We start from the raw sequence: 19733 nt of genomic DNA, 5'->3' as shown, positions 1-19733 counted from the left end.
GTTTCTTGGAGAAAACAATAATTATATATATTTTCTTCCATAAGTACACCATGATTCTGATATGGTTGGACTTAGTACTTCTTAGACTACATGCACAGGTACTATGACGTACTTTTACTGTGTACTTTTTGAGAAATCCACTGTGAAAATTAAAAAGCATTTCTGTTAATGCATTTGAATTTTCAAATTAGCTTTATCATTTGAATTTTGATCACTAATCGCTTCCATACTTTGCTACTTTTGCTACTTCAATCACCTTCATAAATAGTTCACTTCATACTTCATTTTTAGTTTTGTCCTGTAGAGGGCAGCAGTTCTCTGACATGCGCAAACTAGCTCTGGTTCTCTGCTTTGTTTACTACTCACTTTCCTTAGCTTCTAAGCTAATACAAAACACTTCATCCAATGCATTCACTCTAATTGAACAGTTTTCTTAAAATGTCTCCTCGGTCACTTCTCAGGACATTTGTAAACGAGCGTCTGACGGCTGCTGCCGAGGAAATATTTCAGGTTTTTGAAGGAGCAATAGCAAAATACGAAGAGGAAGCATGTAGCTCACTGCAGGAGATTGAACGTCTCAGATGTCTGCTACTGGAGACAAACCAGAACAAAGGTAGAATATAATATAATAATATATTTTCATAGAAAATTGTGCCTACTTAATACTTCCTATTTTTACTATTTGGCAGCAAACAGTCAAATACTGAGCTCCTTAAGGCTCATGTAGGAAAACAATGAAACGCCATCTGTAAATCTGTTCCAACAGGTTACAAATCAGTTCACGAAACCGCGTTCATGGGCATGGATTTAAAAACTGCTTCTTTTTTTCAGATGAGCCTCAAGGGGCTCCATACCTCTCACATGTTAGTAATAAACTTTGATTAAGGATGTGTAGCACCAGTTTTCTTCAGAACAACCATGACTGTCTAAAAGTGAAAATTTCACTTGCAGTCACAATCTATAAGAGATTAACATGTAGTATGTAGATTCACCTGAAATATATTTTTGATTTAAAGATAATACAGACTTCTCAAAATACATTTTGCTCAAATTTAACTTTGTTTAGATGTTTATATATATATATATATACATATATATATATATTTGGGGTCAATGATGGACACCTCTAGAATGTGTCTAGTTGAATGGGCATAGAAAATAACAAAATAACAGCCCTGAATAATGTAAGTATATCGTATGTAATAAAAGATTGCAGCCAAAAATGATTACACAAACGACACGCATAGAGGACTTATTAATTACCGTCATAAAAAAATAATTTGTAGGATGCAGAAGTTCAAAATCATTTACTCTTTTATTCCCAGATCACTCGCAGTTGTCAATCTGTAAGGAGGAATCTGTCCCCGAGCCACATAACTGTGACCAGGAGCCAAGCCTCAGCGTGTGTCAGAAGGACCCAGAGCCTCCACACATTAAAGAAGAAGATAAAGAAATCTGGGCCAGTGAGCAACAAGAAACACAGTCATACCTAGCTTCTTCATCTACCTGGGAGACAAATGAGCAACGGGACATAAAGCCACCTTTACAACCTCAGCATCAAAACAGGGACAGTGAGCAGTTCCAGGAGCCTCGAGCAACGGAAACTATACACTTTATGCTACCTCTCCCCTCAACTCTGCTCTCTCAAACTCTGATCAGAAATGGAAGAGTCCAAGATGGTTGGGAGGGAGAAGATACTACTGCAAGATCAACGTCCAACCAAACACAGACCGACCAAAGTCAGAGGTCCTATACCGCTTTAAGAGACTCCACACATGTATCTGATATTCATTCAGTTGCAAATGACACTCATTTGTCTGATAAACCTTTTTCCTCCGATCATGACTTGATAAATCATGCTTGTCTTGTGAATTCAAAGGACAAAGGTGTCCCCTGCGTTGTATGCGGACAGAGCTTTGAGTCCGCTGAAAGCCTTAATGTGCACCTCAAATCACACAAGGGCACAAAATGTTGTCATGTTTGCGGTAAACACTGCAAAGACAGGACCACGCTTACAGACCACATGGCCAGCCATGCCGGGGTGAAACTGCATCGCTGTCACGTTTGTGGGAAAGAGTGCAGCAGGAAAGGAGACTTAAAGATACACATGAGGTTTCACACGGGCGAGAAGCCTTATTTCTGCTCTTTGTGTGGTAAAAGTTTCACCCACAGCGGACATCTGAGGAAGCACATGAGGAGCCACACCGGAGAGAGGCCTCACCAGTGTGACATCTGCGGCAGAGGCTTCCTACAGAGAGTACACCTGAAAGACCACCTAGTGACTCACGCTCCGAAATTTTAATGCAAGACTACTTTTAAAGTGCATGTGTTCTTCTTTTTTTTGTGGAAAAGGAAGTAGTTCCAAATGTCACTTTTAGTAGTCTGGTAAATACAAGTATACTGTATGTTCTGCTTGAAATTGAGCTGTGTTCTGGTGGGAAATCACTACTGAGTAAAAACTAACATGAATGTGCTTTTGATATTATTGAGTCATGACTCTTTTGCTGATGGTCAAAAAAAAGATTGAGACGTCAAGTGGGACAAACCATCAATATATGGCACTATATCATCGTTCTGACCCGTGCTATACAATTATCAAATTGCTAGTTTCAAATATTGAAATTCTAATAGCAAAAAATAAGACGCTTAATCAAATGTCCCTTCCGATTTGACTCACAGCGTCACTACTTCATGACTCCTCATGGTGGCGCTTATGACATGAATGAGGGTTACCGGAACCTAAGTGAATTGGACATAGGAGAAGCTGGGATCGGGTAAATGTTAGTGTAAGACACTCTGAGATGAAACATAATAAGTCAGCAGTGAATACAAACATTCATCCTGAACTTTACCTTTTCAGGGGCTTATTACATTCTTGAGTTCATAAGATATTCTGATGTATCAATGTATGATCATTCTTCATTCAACAACGTGGCCTCACTGACATTTTAAAGCAAATAAATCTATTACTTCCGTCATTGTTCCTCCACATTGGTGTTCTGAAATGATATAGAAGAAAAACATTTAAAAATAAAACCATATGAACTATTCTTGGTAGCCCCTAACTAATATTTGTCGCTATGGATAACTATTACTAAACATGATCTTGAAGCAGTCCAGTTGCTTTTGGATCAAGCTTGAAGTTGGTTACAGCTTTTCATGTTTTTCTTTTTTTACTGTTTGTCTACGTTGTTGGTTTAAGATTCACATGTGAACTTTCAATAAATTAATTGATTAAAAGAAATAAAGTATATAAAACTGCCAGCTATTGCATTAACATTTGGCAGGAGAAATGGGCCGACATGAAAAGAGACTAGTTCCAATATTAAATAGCATGAATCAATAAATGCTTTATAACACATACTAGCCTCAGGACATACAATCAGAAAGTATTCATGTACAGTTATGTCAAGAAGAAGTGTCCTCTATGAGTCCCCACAGGACTCGTTACAGCTGTAATACATTTAGAAGCACTTTTGTCAGCGTTTTCTGGGAGGAACATGCTTTACCACTAGATGGTACTGCAGGATAGTTTATTTATCTGGTAAGTTACAATGTTACAGTTCACTTAGCAGACGCTTTTATCCAAAGCGACGTACATCAGAGAGTAAGTACAACCGTAATCCATTCATACACCGCCACCGAAGCAGCGGGAGCAATGCAGGGTTAAGTGTCTTGCCCAAGGACACATCGGACATGGTGCTAAGCTGGGGATCGAATCCTCGACCTACTGGTTGAGAGGCGACGACTCTACCAACTGAACCACAGCCGCCACAAATGAGTGATAGCGCCATGGTTTACTAAAGGGTTTAGGTTAAATGATCAACACAAAACATCAGACTTTTGTGTTTTGACTTTGTTATTTTCCAGGTTTCCCACATATTGCACAATCTGATCATTTCAAGGACAGCCAAGGGAAGAGTGTTCTATGTAAAAGTTTCCATTTTAAAAAAAAAAGTGATTTATTCTGTCTATGTCTTCAAGGTTTTTGACTGCAGGATCTTAACTTTTGTCTGGGAGTAGGTCCAGAATCTCTTCTATATTTGTTATAATCTCTCATGCACCTTCATTGAAAGTGCAGCTGCAAAATTACATTCACATAGTCCGTAGGTTTAAGCCGTTCATCCGTGACTTTTTGGTCTCAGAAAAGGACCATAAAGCTTCACTTGGATCGCTCCCAGGTGGCCTGGAAACCTCACACAGGACAGAAGCTCAGGCTGGAATTTCTGTGTTTGGGAAGCTGCTTTGGGCAATTCAGGTTTTAGATGTTGAAGCTAAAGAGCTAATCAGGCCACAGTGACCCTCAAGCCTTAAACCAACTACCCTAATCTGGTTATGTAACACCCCCCCCCCCCCCCCCAAAAAAAAACAACAACACACTAAGCAATAACCCCTGGATCCTTTGGAACATTTTCCCACATGTCAGCTAATGCAGCCATTTGAGATTCAAACACTTAAATCGAATCAGATGATTTGAATCATATATGGACTAAAGTAGCTGCTTGGCTATTGTACTGTATGTTCTTTTGCATGTACAGTGGTGTTTGATCCAGACAATTAATCGAGAACTCACCCCCCCCCCCCCTTTACTTTTCTGTAGAAAATGAGGGCAAGAGGTTAATCTTCTGTGCAGTTACGTTATGAGAAACATACTCAGGGGAACTGGAGGATTTTAATTATGTAGGTCAGGTTGTCACATAGATTTTTCAGAAGAGGGGTCACATCTGCAGTTTTCTGCATGTGAAAAGGGACATTTTGCACCCACACGCTGATACCAAGAATTTTCCCTGGCACTAAACACGCATCAGGAATTCATCTGACCCTCAGTTGCACAACTAGGTCATTGAGTTACTCCACCCGGCGAAGTCTCCATAAAGCACTGAGTGAGATTTTGAAGGGAGAAGCCAAAATCTACATCTAGGTGTGGTTGGAGTGGGTCCGGAGGGAGTTTCTGGTACGGGGGAGATGAACGGGGGAGGCCTGAGAGACTCAGCCACGCGGGTTTTGGATGTGGAGGAGGACAACAAACATCTGGTGGATATCCTCTTTAAAAGCTGACACGCACACACACAAAGACACCAACAAGTTAGAGATCTGCAAAGTTGTTGTTTTCTCTCTTTAATGTTGAAGGTGATGGTGGTAGAAAAAGTGCAGGAACGTGAGCAGTGATAACAGTTATTTGGAGAGATACTCAAATTCTTGTTTTGCAGTCAATCTTATCACCTTGCTGCAGTCGATATCTTAGACCCATGCTGTAAATCCAGAATGATTTTGTTCTCTGGAGGCAGACCGTGAGGATACATTTGCCTTATTGTTTACTGAATGTTGCTGATCTCAGAGTGTATACATCATGCTGGATGTGCACTGAGGAGTTTTTTAAAAACAGAGAAAGAGGAGTGGCTGTGCTGTGGTTGCTTGAAAGACTTCCAAAAGGGTTGTGTCCTCACACTTGGCCATCACAGATCTGATGACTGGATCAAATGCTGCCTCACTTGTTTTCTGGTACAATATTTAAACATCTTTTTAACTAGAGGATTTTAAAGTTTTCTCTCGTTGTCTAATGCCTTTTCTGGCAGGTTGTCAAACAGTCACAACTTAAGAAGCTGGATATTTTTATCTTGCAATGCTTTTACAAAAGTAATAAGCTTTGCACAGCTCACTTCTTCCTTCATTACCACAGTCAGCCGATTATCCTCAGATAATTAATTTCAAACACCTATTAGTACTCCAAGACTTCAGAATCAACTTCTTTTATCTCAAGTGATCTGCACTCTTTGAATACATTTATTTGGAACAATCTATCCTGTTATCACCTCAGAGATGATCTTTTCTCTTTTTTTTAAGACAGCCAGGGTGTATTAAGTATACATAATATCAGTGATGCTGTGTATTTACAATACAAGGTGTGAAACACCTGAGACACCTGCGGAAGATGTAGCAGTGTTTCTCAATACCACGAATGCTCTATACACCCTGCTACCAAGGATTATGACCAAGGGGAATTGGATCTTGTTACCCTTATTTCCCGTAGCTCCTGCAGTTTCTGCTTGTACAGTTTATGTGGACCATGCTAACGATTCTATCATGATACAGACATTCTGTGATAACTGATACTGTATATTGAAAGATAATCATATAATGATAGGCTACATCAGTATATCTGTCAACTAGAGAATATGACGTAAAAGAGCCCTCAACATGTAAAGTGCATCATTAATGTATTTATTCACTGCATCATTTTAATGTACAATATCACTATTTCTGATCTTATTCTGCTCTTTTCTTCTTCCTTTATTCCACTTTCAACTTCTTGTTTGGCCAGTTCTTCCATTCAAGTTACCCTCTTTCATGTCATAAGCACCTCTGTGAGGAGTCTTGAGGTTGTTCCTTGAGTAAAATGTGAAACTAGAGTAATTGGGTTAAAAGAGGGATTAGGTAAGCATATAGGACTGGACTCCAAAATGAGATTGAATCTGTTTAGAGGTACAAATAATGCTATGGTTTCAGTGGTGTTTGTTATTTATTTACTTGTTTACTGTGATGTACTGTCAATATTGTTTGTTGTGTGTATGAATTGACCAGGTGACAAATGAGTTTCCCCCCTGGGGATCAATAAAGTTTTCTAATCTAATCTAATATCATTGTTATTATAGGATGACTCATCTATTTTATAGGAGATACTACCCATGCACCTAAATGTGTCCATAAAACTGATTCTTGTTTCAATTGTTTTAATAAGCAAGCTATTGTTCTTTGCTCTTTGACAGCTCAGTTTCTCATAAATTATATAACTTCTCAATAACAAAAAAATGGAAATAAGGAAATGAAAAATAACAGCTTAATGTCAAGCCTGATGAAAGTAAGAGAAATGAAAGTAAGAGAAATGTCATGGTGTTGGTTTTGATATTTTCAATTAAACTCCTGCAGTCCTTATTAGGATTGCTCCTCTATGTACAGAGTACATAGTCTGCAGTGTAAGACTCTTCAGCAAAAATACAACTACACTAATGAAATGCAATGGTCTCCTAATGGTTAAATTAAAGGAAAAAAAAAAAAAAGAAACACAAAATGACTGCATAAAACTAGGCTAAATCCTCTGCGTGCTAACATTAATAGGATACAGCAAGTAACAAACGTAGATCTAAAAACATGAATAAAAAGCTGATATAATGAAACTGATTAGCTGGTAGAAGTGGTGCTACAGAGCCTGTGATTAGTTATGAATAAAGACCTTTGTACATGACCTAGAACCAGATTTTATATTCGGACGCTTGTATTCAAAGGATTATAAACTACTGATTTATTTGTTTTAAAAAAAGAAAATCTAGATCAAATGCTGCACTGACTGCTATTTGTCGGAATCTGGACCTGTCACAGACCCCCACCCTCCTGCCTCCCCCCCACCCTGCAGCATGTCACTCGGTGCCAGCTGCATGAATGCGCTGCAGCGTTGAGTTGAGTTTTGCTGCTGTGTGAAAACGAGATACGAATGAATGCATGAACGGTGTCGCCTACGAACCGACGTGCTGCTCACACGTGAGGGCATCGCAGGCCAGTTGTGTGTGGGTAAGTCTGCGTTTCTCTTGCGAGACAGGGAGTAGAGGACGGTGTACTCAGACGTGCTGACACAGCCTTCCCCAAAATACCTCCAGCCTGGGAGGGGGCGGAGGGGGTGCATGGGATGACAACGCGAGGTGCACGTTGCCATGATCTGCTTGGCAACTCGGAAGGCTAAATGCAGGTGTTTTAATTTGCACTCGATTCAGGAAAGCTGGTTCAGCTCCAGCAGAAACGGTGACAAGGTGAAATGGTGAAAAAGTCGCAGTGCGCTGCTTGGACGTGACAGAACGTGCGCCAGGTGATGTGTGCACTGCTGTCCATGATATGTGATATCAGCAGTCTACATGCTTTAATAGTCTATATTAAGCTCTACAGCATGCATGTTGAGATAGCTGCAGAGGAAGTTTAAATCGGACATCTCTTTGGTCTCAGTTGCTTTAAGCCAGAGGTTGAGACTTGTAAACAGTCCGAGTTGAGGTTTCACAACAGGAGACAGTGTGAGAATATAGTTCCTCCTAACACACTCACACAGCAGGGGACAGCATGAAAGAGCTCCAAGAATAAACCCCACAGAGCCTAAAACCACTACTGTGTCATGTAAACACTTGGTATACTTTGTTTTCACACAGAGTTAAGTCCCTTGCTCCCTGCTCTGCGATACAGTGTTGTTGGAGTGTGTGAACAACTTCTGAGGCAACTTGCTTATTAGCTGTCCTAAGGCTTTGAGAAAGCTGCTATTCTCACATTGATAAGTTGTTCTACTGATGTCAGTTCTCATGTGCCGTGTCTGACATGTAAGAGGAGAAAGTTCAAAATACTCAGTACAGGCTTAAGAAACTGATGCAAGTTCTAAAAGTTAATAATCACATGGTTGGTCATATGTTAAATCAATGACAACTTTCATCACTGATTAATTTTGATTTAAGTTATCATTTAAAAAAGTAGCAGCAGATCTTATTATTATTATTATTATTATTATTAACATATACTTTTGACTATAACTGTTGTTTAAACGAAACAATCCCAAATGTTCAACATGTTATAACACAGCAGCTCAGCAGAGGCAGAGTTATCTACATTTTTACTCTCTTCTATGTGCCAACTGTTCCCAAAATGTACAAATGGTAACATATATATTTTTGTTGGGACTTCCCTGCCTTAAAAACATCCTCGTAAACTTGAATTTTTAAGTCTAAAGCTGCTTTAACACTAATGACATCATTATTACAAAATAAGGTTTTTTTTTCCTCAAATGTGACAAAGCTCCTTTTACCGTTCTAGACACAGTGGTGCTCTATTTTACTACCAAACTTGCCTGGATGTGTAATATCAGATTAATGCTCTAATATCCATGATTGGAAAACAAACAAACAGATTAATGGATATTGAAAATAACCATGGATTGCAGTTGTTTCCTTGTGAAGTGCTTTGAAGCAAGAGAGTGTTTCTCCTGCTGGTCTTATAATTCAGTGCTGCTTTAAACTTTACCCAGTTGTACTGTGTCTTTATGCAGCTCTCTCAATCACATGATCCGTTAACAGTTTTAGGACTATGTGTCCTGGGATGACTCAACATCTAAAGTTAGAAATCCACACAAGGGTAGCGTCACATAAGTATGTAGTGGTGTAATATGACGCAGATGGGCAAAACTAGGTGACCAAGATCATCAAAAGCTTCACTGTGTTTACAACCACATGCCCTCTGGCACACAAGGTCATGATGAGTTATGGAGATTTACTATGAGGGCAAAGTAAGGGCTGGAGAGTAGCCAAGAGCAGACTGTAGACCGATATACTGTTGATTGTTTTTTTTTAAATTATGTAAGGAATCATTGACTCTACAAATGTCAAGTCAGTCAACAAAGTCAGTTTTCAAAAGCTCAATATGAAGCCTTTACACTTGACTGTCAGACCAAAAGAGTCCAAGACTCAAAGCTATACAAACAAAGATGATAGACAACAAAAAAAAAAGAATATCTCAACATTTGACAGGCTCAAACAGGCACATGTTTTGCAATTTTAGCCTTGCTAACATTGTAGCCGTCAAGGATGGTAGCGTCAGTCCTCTACTTTGGTCCGGGCTAAAATATCACAACAAGTAGCCTTCTGAGCTTTCTACTGATGTAACTGGATCCAGGTAGATGCCTTCCAATGATTGTTTTGACCCTTCTTTTTAGCCATTTCCGTCGAGCACCTCTGTGAGGGAAATGATTACCTGAATTTCAAATTGTAGCATTCACAATATTCACACAGTTCACCTTTTTCTTTGTCATCATAAGAAGCTGAAATTCTTTCTAATCTTTTTTTGGTTAGAAAATGGGAATATGACAAATTGTTATCATTTAACCTCTTCCATCCTGATTAATAAGTAAGAGGAAAGACAATGGAACAACATTTGAACAACAGTGATTGTAAACAATAGGCCTGGGAATCTTTGGGTTTCTCACGATTCGATTCAGTATCTATTTTTCCATTTCAAAACGATTCTGGATACATGATTCAAAGTCTATTTCTTAATTAGTACATACTTCAGGATCCACTCCAGTCATCTGTGAGACTGGCTGAACTTCTTGCTGCGCCATTTGGCATTCTACTGAGTTAAAGGCTTTATATGCGATTTTTTGATCCAGCAGATGACCATCAGCATGAAACTAAAACAACTTGCGGTGCATTGTTGTGTTAGCATGCTAATGTTAGCGATCTTTATTATGCTTGTATCTTCACACTGCATGTAAATTTACCCGAAATGAGCGTGATCTAGAAACACAGTTATGGAGTGAGTACAGTATGTTATTCTTCTTTTCTCTAGTCCCTCAATTAAACAACTTTTACACGTGAGGGGAGGAGTCAGCCGGCCGTCCTGGCCATGTAAACAAACTGAAGATAGGACTCGGGAAAACAAACAGTGGGACTCAGGTTTACACTCATTGTAGACAGTCATGACTCACAGAGTTATTTTCAGAGGATATACTTGATTTATATTACATTTAAGTGTGAAAAATCATTTTTTGGAAGTTATGAATCTATTTAAAGTCTCAGATAAGAATCTCCACCTCTAGTGAACAACGAAATTCTTGAGGAACATCATGCCATATTTTGGATATTTGATAACTCATTGGGTATGCTCGATTGAGTCACAACAGCAATGTTAGCATTGCTATTTCTAGCTTACTATTAGCTCGAAATGTATGCCTCTCCTTTCATATCCTGTATCAAACATGAAGTCTACCTAAGAAATTGTTATATACAAACATTAGCTGTTGTCCTTCTCTAGCTTATGATGATTTTCACTCTTCATTGTCTTTTCAGTCACTCATCAATCTAGAAGCAGTGAAATGTTAATTACAACATTTTATGTCTAGCCAAAGGAAATAGCCACCATTTGAATATGGTGAATGCTTTGTTTCTTCAAAACCAACTCCTAACTGCCCCAGCTTAACTTTGTCATCTGTGATGAATAGTCAATGTTAGCATTACTAACATACTGAACTAACAAGGTCATCATGGTTGTTACAGTGCACAACTCTGTTCAGGAAGAACAGTCACTACTCACAAAAGGTAAATACAAGGATAGAAAATCCAGGAGGGCAAACAGAGTCAAAGGAGGTCAGTCCTAGGCAAAAACTGGAATATGTAAAAACACTCTAAAGTTCAGGAAACATACTGAGACAATCTGGCAGAGGGCTAATGATAGTGAATAAATGTGCTGGGAGCTAATCAATCAATTGGGAACAGGTGTGTGAGGCGAATGAACAGGAGAGCTGGTATTTACCAAAACTATGTTCAATACATGAATGATGAAATCATGAAAATAACTCAAACCATGACAAGGGCTGGCATTTTACCTGCTAACATGTTAGCATTAGCATGGTCATTATGAAGATGTAAGCATGTTCTTATCGGCATTTTGTGCAGGTCTAAAATTATTCCTCGCCAGTCAGATGTTCATTGACTTGTTGTTTCAGCACTTTTTTTGTTTTTAAACTTGTTGCTTCCGCATGGTCTGCCAGATGTTTATTTATTTGAAGAATCATGTCTCTCATATAAATCGACCTGGGCCAAGAGATGGAAGGAAGGAGAAAGTTTGAACTAAGAGGGCAGAAAGTGGTCATAAAAAATCCCACAGGTAAAATATTTGAGCATATTTGTTCAGAAATAGGTCTTTCTTCAGGTCACTTTAGTTTAAACACTCTGGAATGTGGTCTCATTAACTCTCCATGAGTAAATAAGCTCAGGATTGTTTTTATATCTTCAACTAAACATCTTATAGGTTACACACACATATGAGCTTGTTTTGTTTAGAGGAGGCAAATTGGGGTCAGTCAGGCTCTTATCAACACATTTCTGTATTAATCAGGCATAGTAAGATTAAAATGCTTATTTCACAAAGAAAGAATGTAGCCACAATGTTTCTGCTGGAAGACTGAGAAGTTAGAAGATCTTTTTTTTTTACATCAGGGAATGATATTACATAAGTTCCTCATGCTGGTTCATGGAAACGCCTTGGAAAAATCTCAAACATATGCTTGCCATTTAAATTGTCCAATAACAACAAAGTCATTTTTGGCCATTTGTGCTGCCCATAGTAAAATAAATAGAATAGATTTTACACTTGAGAGAGGTCTCTTAATCTTGTCGACATTTTCAGCTCAGCACAAATGAGAAAAACTTCCGTTTTACACTTACTATGGTCAAGGGAAGATCATGGTCATAGTTATAAAAAGGGAAACTTTAATATAGATATGCTCATGTATCCACCAACCTTCACCTTTACTATTTGCAGTGCCACATGATATATTATTATTGTGAAATATTAATGTTGCAGTTGCTGACTGAGCTGAAGACATCTGCCCTTCAGTTCTGCAACTCAGTCTGTGGGTAAAACCACAGACTATAGGACCAAATACGATATAAGAACTTAAACACATTGCAGAAAGGGATTAAAGATCGCCTCTCTTTGTCAAAGAGCCGGCAGGAATGAGAAAGCAGGCCAGCAAATACAATCAGGAAGGTAAAAGGCAGACAGAGGACGTCATAGTCATCTGGAATCCAAGGAGAGTTATGTAATGAACAGATAGGAAAATGGAAGTAGGCAAAAGTCAGGCTTATTGAAGCCAGTAGATAAATATCGTAGCACCCTTTACAGATCCTACAGACTTTCACCGTATTCTAAGGAAAAAAAATCATCTTTAGACTAAATTTAGATACATTTTTAAAGAAAACATCTGCACAAGTAAATATTTGCACACCTTCTTGAGGTCTGTGGTTTTGTTGATTCTGACAACATTGCTCAACATGGCGAGACTGCTATTTTTATTTTTTTTTCTTCAAAATGAACAAGATGACCACAACTTCTGCTAAATGTAGTCAGCCTTAGTTTCCCACCACTTTAAGTATATCGTTTTGAATTCACAAGTACCCGTTTCTTTATACTGGAGTATTTTCATTAAACTGAAAGATGTTCATTCTGTTATCCATTTATCTATCAAACTTCTCTCTACAAGTTGAGTAAAGAAAACGTTCGCCTAGCGGCAGTGCATGATCCCCCGCTGTGTCAGTTTAATGAGTGCTCCTGCATGCTCGCTTCACTGATCAGTGGCATCTCCAGCTAATCCCATAGAGAGCTGCTTCCCCTCCAATACAACAAGAATCTCTTTATAACTTTCTAGTTAGATGAAAATCAGTGACAAAAAGTTCAGCAGAAGACAGTCAGACATGTTCAGAACTTCCACCCTGGTAAATGTGAAAATAGAAGTGAAGCGGAAAACAAAACAGATAAACAAAAATCACGAGAAGTACAAGAGAGTGCAGTACTGACCATCCCATGACCATCCAGTGCCATTGGTATAATCATGAATACCATTAGCTGGTGAAGTCATTTAACAGGCAAGCCAGCTGACATACTGTCGCTGTCAATCATTCGACAACCATTTGTGTAGCACCATTAAATAACAAATGGTATCTCGAGACGCTTTACAAAAAGCAGTTAAAAGACCTTACTCGTTGTTACCAAAGAAAAACGGGATAGGGGGAGATGGGATAAGATGCAGATTGCCTTTGTATTCCTCGCGTCCCTGTTGTCCACACTTCCTTGCCGCTGAGGTGGACGTCGAAGCAGGCCATGCATGAATGAGGACGCCGGTGGTTGTGGGGACGACACAGTCCAATGGTTGTGGCTGGGCGTCAGGGACATCGGGTGGTAGTAATGCCTGGGGTTTAGGTTTGGGTAGCTCCGTCTACTCGAGAAGGGTTACTTGTGCTGCCAGGACGGTCGCCAGCTGTAAGTTGGCGGTGAAAATCGTAAGTGTACAAACGAGTCGGTAAGCCAGTTAGCTGTAACCTAACTATGCTGCATACATTTGGTTACAGTAAGTGTAATTTACATAAAACAATGTGCTATGTCAGGTATGTCAACTACCTTGCAGTTTGACTGTGTTAGCGACTTTAGTTAGCTCACTAAAGCAATCAAACTTCCCTCCATGAGTTTAACATCCCTGCCTGCATTGACCCTAGTTCCCCAGATGTCATTCACCTTTATTACATTTGGGCAGAGCTCCTTGACAAAATAAAACTCATTGTGCTGTGTTAGGACTTATTGTTGTGGAGGTGAAGGTGTGTTGACATTAGCTATTGGTGCAAACTTGCTGTGTTGACGGTGCTGTGTTGAAAATGAGGTTAGCACAATATGTTACTCTACAGCACCAACAGTGGTCAAAATCTCAACCCTAATCCCTGTAATATAAACTGATAAACGTGAAGAAGTGTTGTGTAAACAAAACAGCTACTATCAGCTGACTCAATTTAAGGATGTCAATTTAAGAGACATCCTGTTGCTTGTTGTTAGGCTGATGTTCACTATTGTACTTTAAATACTACTGAGTGTCAGATTTCCTTGAGTAAATAGAGGTTTCACCTGTCCTTAGGGTGTGTCCCCTTATGAGGCCATTCAGTAACACATCTTTAAAAAAGCACTGGGAAGACAACAAAGCCTTGTCTGGAATGCCTTAAGCTGATATTTAAAAATAAGCTTTGTTGTAAATTTTCAGTTTATAGAAGTAACATGCATTTTATTCAAGTACTTTAAAGGCTTTATATGCGTATATATATATATATATATATATATATATATATTAAATGTAATATAAATCAAGTATATTCTCTGAAAATAACTGTGAGTCATGACTGTCTACAATTGGTGTAACACCCGAGTCCCACTGTCTGTGATGCTTTCCGAGTTTTCCGAGTCCTATCTTCAGTTTGTTTACATCGCTGGCCGGCTCATCCCCTCGCGTATAAAAGTTGTTTAATTGAGGGACTAGAGAAAAGAAGAATAACATACTGTACTCACTGCTTAATTGAATGTCGCGTAAGTGTTTCTAGATCACGGTCATTTCGGGTAAATTTACATGCAGTGTGAAGATACGAGCATAATAAAGATCGCTAGCATTAGCATGCTAACACAACAATGCAGCGCAAGTTGTTTTGGTTTCATGCTGGTGCTCAAGGGTGACATCGGCTGGATCAAAAAATTGCATATAAAGCCTTTAAGTTAACCGTTGGTATGTGAAATTAAACATTCAGTAATTTGTGTGACAATTCCATGGGGTCCACATAAAGCTCAAATGACCAAAGTAAAAGCCCTGCGCACACACAGGAACACGAACACACAGGGTGTTTTCACTTGTGTCTGCTGATTAGACCTCTTGTGTGATTGTGTACCAACCTCTCGGTTCCACATCTGAGATTGCTTAGATTTTATTTTAATTACAAGGAGCAGTATAAATTAATCAGTGCATGGCCCTGAAAGTCTTTAAATTAACATTGGCACCGACCTAAAGTACTTTGTGTATTTTGTACAAGTTAAGTAAGGATCCCACTCATATTTGCTTTTATAAGATGATAATGATAGGCTTCTTTTTCTTCTCTTTTTCTGACAGTCCTAAATTAGAATATATGAAGCAATGTATCCTAACTCAGAGATGCTTTTTAATGTGGTGACCATTTATTTCTTTTCAAAGCTCTGAGGAACCTTCAGTTTGTGTCAATTTTGATGTTTCCCCTGGATAAAGCAGAGTCTCTAAATTATTTGCTGATCTTGTCTACATGTGGAAGTAGTATTTCCTGACAAAAGAAAAAAACTCATCCAGAAAGTCAAATAGTCAGCAGCCCCCTAAAACCACAGCCATGCTCCAACCCCTTTCACGGCAACATTACAAAAAACAACAACATCAATGAATCTCAAAGGAGAAACATTGCTAAATTTAACAGGGGACACGAAGCATAAGCTCCAAAATGTCAATCAATGTATCACTTACCTTCCCTTGGACCCTTACCCTTCACAAGGACGTCCTACCAATAACTCCGGCAAGGCACACTCGGATTACAAAAAGGATCTAAACTAATGTAGTCAAACCAGAACTTACTTGGTCAGACCAGCACGCATGTCATGAACAGCCCAAAAGCCATGGTAAATAAAAGGAGAGACACCTTGATAACAATTAATTCAACTGATGTGTTTACAAAAACTAAAACAATAATGAATAAAATTGCAAAAGTGATGATATTTGGATGTCAGTTCTAACATTGGTGTAAGTGATTGGGTGTCTGAAAAGGAAAAGGAGGATAAAGTAACCTAACAAGACCAATGCAGAGTCTGTCGCTGAAAAGTTTAAGGCCTGGCACACACTACAATATTTTTAAAATCTGAAAACGATTTAGAAAATGTGGGAGGCCCCACATTTTCTAAATCGTTCATGACAGACCAATTCATTCACCAACAACCAGAGTCTCGAGTTTCCTAACATGTAATCTGATCTAAGCCCATTGGCTCGTTGTGGCAAGCCCTGCAGCTCATGTTGAAATTTCCGAGAAGCGTGCTGAGCAACTGACCAATAACGACAGAGCGGATCGGCAGACCAATCAGAGCAGACTTGGCCCACGTGGGGCTAACAGTGGGGGCTCAGCAGAGTGCAGCTGACGGACTCAGAGCGTAGAGGGAGCAAGGAGGAGCAGTACATGAAAACAGACACTTTTTTCAAACTTTATCTATTGTGAACGTACAAAAGTAGGTACATAGATTAAATATACGAACCCCAAAAAGGGCATAATATGGGCTCTTTAAGAGTAAACAAACATGATGGTCAAGCTAAATGTGGCGAGCTGTTAGCTGGTACATCCAAAACATTTTGGTCCAACTCCTTTCCTAGTTAGTTGGATGTGGTTTGTTTTACAGGACTCATTGTAAAAACACTCGTGTTGTTGCCACAAATCAAGAAGTTGGTCCTGAATTTATCACATCCATCTAACTTTATGCTTCACATTTGCTGCTGTCGCCATAGTAATGTTTGTTGTGCTTCAAGAAAAATGTATTTAAAAAATCAGCAACTATTAATCAAGGTAAAATTTTATGGGCAAATGGACCCTTAACAGGACATTTGGAAACACCAAGTTCCTGGTCTTGTTCACTGAAGTCTTCTTTAGTAATAATAAACAGCTCGAAGCATGTTTTAGGGGATCTGATGTCTTCTACAGATGGCATCCAGGGTCCAAAGAGTCGATCAAGCAAGGAGGAGCGGGTTTGGAAAATAAACCTGGAGCCGTCTCACGCAGCAATACTCAGAGAACAATTGAGTAATGGATTTTAAATGGGCAAACAGGATGTGAAATGGACATAACCACGCCATAGAAATCATTGTTTTGGAAGCTCTCCAAAATGTTAAACAAAAAAAATAAGACCTTGCACTCAGTTAACTCTGTTTGATTATTTTCCTTTTTAGGACAGGAGAACAGGAAGGCTGACAGACTGTGATAAGAGAAGGATGGGCCAGGATAAGGGCTGATAAAGACATTTTCTATTCAGTGACAAAGACAGAAAATCAATGAAAAGCAAATCTATGCATTGTCAGGCGCTGAGTATATACGGAACAAGTAGTATTTCCTGAATTGTTTTAACAGGTGTTGACATGTGCATCAAGAAAATATGTATTGGATTGCATTCAAACACTCACAGATTCATGTGCACTCAAACACTTTGGCTGTATTTGACATGTAGAGCACACAATGCAGTCGCAAAATACGCTGGCACATGAAACCTGCAGAACCTGCCTTCGTCCATCCTTTGCTCCAATGGTCTTGAGTAAATTATTGAGCAACCAAGAACATAAAACCAGATGAGGAATGTATCTGATAGTCATGGCGGATAAACATTTCAGCTACAAATTATAGGCTGCTTAATCTACAAATGTTTTTGGCTTCACGTTAAAGATAGAATTTAAGCCTTGGTAAACATTTAGCACATACCTACCATATTATTGGTAAATGAAGACTGTAAAGCTCAAGAAGGGTTGAACAGGGAAATCTCAATCAATAAAAGTCTAATGATTTAGAGGTGTTCTGGTGTTTACCATGGCTGAAGTAAGGAATGTGAACAACAACCCATCACAAGTGCAGTATTTTGGAACTGATGCAAAGTTTGCAGTAGCTGACTTGAACTAAAGAGGTGAATCCCATAATGGAAAGTTTCACAGTTATCTCTTGTCCTTAAATGCACCACAGGATTGTGAGGAATTCATTGCATGTGCAGCAGCAGATTTATGCATGATCCATGCATTTCAAAGTAGTGTATGACCTTTGTAGACCACTAGCGTCTGCTAAGTGTGAATTGTAGAATTGATTCTACTGGGAATTTGGATGGGCTCTTCAGGTAAAGACCAGAAGGGATTTCACCCTAACACACCTCCCCGGGCAGCTTTTTCTTTGTTTGTCTGTCTTGGTCACTCCTGTCCAAAACCTTAATCCTACAAAATCAAGCCAGAACTCGAAATTCCTAATCCCAGATGGGATTTACTTCATTCTGTCCCACTCCTGAGCCATTTAGGAGTTGAAAGAGGCCATCCACTGGAATTCCGCTCTCCTCTTAAATCTCAGTATGTGGTCAGAAAGCCACTTCCAGCCTATTCGTGTCATGCCCTCCTCCTCTCGTAGATCTTGCTTCTTTTGCCATAGACTTCACAGGATAGCTTGATTTAGACATGTATGGTGTTTATTTGCTCATAAACTTGTGTTCTAAAAATGGCCCCAGAGGGGTCAAGAGGAAGTGGACAAGTTTATGACATAAGATTTTTCTCTGACAATAGAAATGTCTACAATCATTCATCAAAAGGGGGCCACTGAATGTACAGGTTATGACAATGTGTTACAAGCCACTGTGGGAAAGTACGAGGTTCTTGTGAGGGTCAATTGCTATGATGTCTAACTTTCGCAGACTGAAACAACTCCACTAGTTACAGGTCAATAGTGTACAACACAGGTGAACAAACATTTTTGAAGATTTATCACACACCTATGGGATGGCATGCTGCAAAGTAATTTTTTGATCTCCATTGTCTTGTTTTCATGACCGTGAGAGGCAAAATTGTAAGTGAAATAGAAAGTCGATTAATCGCCCAGCCCTACTCCTTTGTAAGCACATGTAAATATAAAGTATGTTTATCTGAATACGATGGATAGATAAGAAGATGGATGTATACCTGGATCAGATAGAAACATTTACTGAGAACTACTTAAGCACCAGACAGATGTGTGGAAGGACTGTTGTCCTGTTGTGGACAGAAAATAAGAAGTCTGAGTGGTTCTAATTGATCACCTGAATGTCTTCATCTGTTTGACACTTTTTTCACTATTGACAATTCACTTTTGTTTAACTCTATGCAGTCTTTCCCCTACCATTATATTGGGGGGGCGGCCCACAAGTGTTTGTGTCGTCGTGTCGTCGTGTCGCCTTGTCCCCACCCCCCCCCCAACACTGTAAACCTAGGGGAAACACTGCTATGTTATGTAGTCATCTCTAAAGCTTCAGCTCCGATTTCTTATATCCACAAGAATTCTTTACAAGAAGAGTCTTGTAAAGCACATCTCTTTGTCTCTTCTTCCTTTCCTCTCTCCATGGAAAATCCCTGTCAGCTGTACTGAAAAGCATGCTGACTAACTTTTCCCTTTGCCTGCACCAAAAACGGGCCTGAGGCTCAGAGGAACACGGAGTGAAGACATATTCAGATTCCAGAAATAGAGATATTTGTGTTGTCACATCAGGAAATGACATGCTGTTTTGTGTCTTCATGGTAGCAGAGAGAACAAAACAGTAGCCTCTCAGTCCTCTGCAGCTCCTCCTCTGTG

General features: G+C 39.3%; 2 protein-coding genes across 2 annotated transcripts in view; both read left to right on the top strand.

Moving 5' to 3' along the window:
* The first annotated feature begins 319 nt into the window (after nt 1-319).
* Nucleotides 320-3050, top strand: LOC132975497 (zinc finger protein ZFP2-like). The gene is made up of 2 exons (XM_061040069.1): nt 320-613; nt 1326-3050. The coding sequence occupies exons 1-2, from the start codon at nt 439-441 to the stop codon at nt 2300-2302; spliced, it is 1152 nt and encodes a 383-aa protein (XP_060896052.1). The 5' UTR covers nt 320-438; the 3' UTR covers nt 2303-3050.
* A 4370-nt stretch (nt 3051-7420) lies between these two features.
* The window catches only part of LOC132975495 (equilibrative nucleoside transporter 1-like), a 33347-nt gene continuing 21034 nt past the window's right edge, over nt 7421-19733 (top strand). The window contains exon 1 of the mRNA XM_061040065.1: nt 7421-7566. The gene's annotated coding sequence lies outside the window, so the exon portion shown is untranslated. The remainder of the gene's footprint in view (nt 7567-19733) is intronic.

Source organism: Labrus mixtus, chromosome 6 (assembly GCF_963584025.1).
Source record: "Labrus mixtus chromosome 6, fLabMix1.1, whole genome shotgun sequence".
Classification (NCBI taxonomy): domain Eukaryota; kingdom Metazoa; phylum Chordata; class Actinopteri; order Labriformes; family Labridae; genus Labrus; species Labrus mixtus.
Note: the sequence above shows the minus strand (reverse complement) of the source record. Positions and strands in the feature narration are given on the sequence as shown.